Raw genomic sequence first — 1514 nt, forward strand, 5'->3', positions numbered from 1 at the left:
CTTAGGTGTGGGGGCGAACAGCCCTAAAGGATGGGTTAGGCTACTACGAATCTACGAAACTTTGTGAAGCTCCATATTCACATTGGAGGAGGAATGGTAACTTTACCTACACAAATACAAGTAAGTGAAGTAGAAAAATATTGAAATAAAAATGATATACGTCCCTCCCTCAATATACGAGGTTAGAATATCCTGCCTGGGCCAGGATCAAACCTGCGTCTCTCTGTTTACCAGGCAAATCTCTTGACCACTTTGCTCCAGTAATTACGTCCATACTCGGTCTTACCAGCTGGCACCCAGCCTACTAGTTAGCTTGGAGGGTACAGCGTCTGCCTTGTAAGTGCTAGGTTGCGGGTTCATTCCCGCCTGGGGCGAACTTCATCCTAAACGGATAGGTTCTTTCTCGAAGCGGTTGCCTTTCTCCTATCCTGTCCTCCTTCTCTTCGATTTAGGGATAAAAAGACCTCCGTTATTACAGTTCCCTCTACTAAACCCCTTGAAAAAAGGCTTACTGGTGTAATATCAGCATAAGTCTCATCCAATGAGAGAAGTACATTGATGGCAGTTTGATTAGAATAGGTGAGTGCTAGGAGACGAGGTAGATCTTTGTAGCTATCAGGTCCTGCTACCAGATCTAGAGCTTGCTCCTTTTCTAGCAGAGATTTCTTGAGTCGTTCAGCCATACACCCTGGAAATGAGAGAAATAAATAAATGCAGATGTCTAAAAATCACACTTCTAATTTAAACCTAATCCCTCATCCCAATAATTTGAGATAAAAGTGGCTTGTCTTATTGAAACGTAAAGTTGTGATTTTTTTCAAACCTGTTGGGAAATGAGTCCAAACCTCCTGTATGTGTAGCTTGATTGCTGACAGTCACATCTTACCTAGTACTCCAATTTTCAGAGGAAAAGTTCTGTGTTTCTTATGGATCTGTTTCATGGATCTGTAGAATCTCAGCCGGTCCCACACTTTGCCTTCAGCATTTTCTCGAATAGCACAGGTCATCACCAGAATGACATCGGCTTCCCGAGGGTGGTTCACTTTGGAGTATCCACTACTCTTTAATATGGACCAAACAACTTCTGTGTCATTGACATTCATCTGACAGCCAAACACTTCAAAGTAAACTGGAAATTAAGTGGAATAATAATTACATTACATAAATATCTTTTATTATTTATGAACAGAGATGTGCGAACCGCAAAATGGAAAATGCAAAATGTAAAATGTACATTTACATTTTACATTTCAAATTGGTTTTGAAAAAGCATTTTGCATTTTACATTTTAAATGCCTTTTTTGACCCATTTTACATTTGAGCCAAAATGCTTTTTTTTTAAAATGCTTTTTTGAAAAAAAATTCATGATTTGGCCCTAAACTCCCAGTAGAAAACAGGGTCTCCACTCCAAATTTTTAAAAATCACTAGATTCAAGGAAAAGAAATCACTAGATTCTTAAATTCTCCCAAATCGTAGTTTATTCGTGGTTTTTGAGGGTAGAAGTCTCATATA

The 1514-nt window shown here is 39.0% G+C and overlaps 1 protein-coding gene across 1 annotated transcript in view; it reads right to left on the reverse strand.

Moving 5' to 3' along the window:
• Window positions 1-508: 508 nt before the first annotated feature.
• LOC103522437 (CDK5 regulatory subunit-associated protein 1-like) overlaps window positions 509-1514 on the reverse strand; it is a gene marked incomplete at its 3' end in the record, with an annotated part of 2377 nt that continues 1371 nt past the window's right edge. The window contains exons 2-3 of the mRNA XM_008487539.3: window positions 887-1129; window positions 509-688 (exon numbers count right to left, since the gene is read on the reverse strand). Coding sequence (XP_008485761.1) covers window positions 509-688; window positions 887-1103 — 397 coding nt within the window. The remainder of the gene's footprint in view (window positions 689-886; window positions 1130-1514) is intronic.

Source organism: Diaphorina citri, unplaced genomic scaffold (assembly GCF_000475195.1).
Source record: "Diaphorina citri unplaced genomic scaffold, Diaci psyllid genome assembly version 1.1 scaffold8518, whole genome shotgun sequence".
Taxonomy (NCBI): domain Eukaryota; kingdom Metazoa; phylum Arthropoda; class Insecta; order Hemiptera; family Psyllidae; genus Diaphorina; species Diaphorina citri.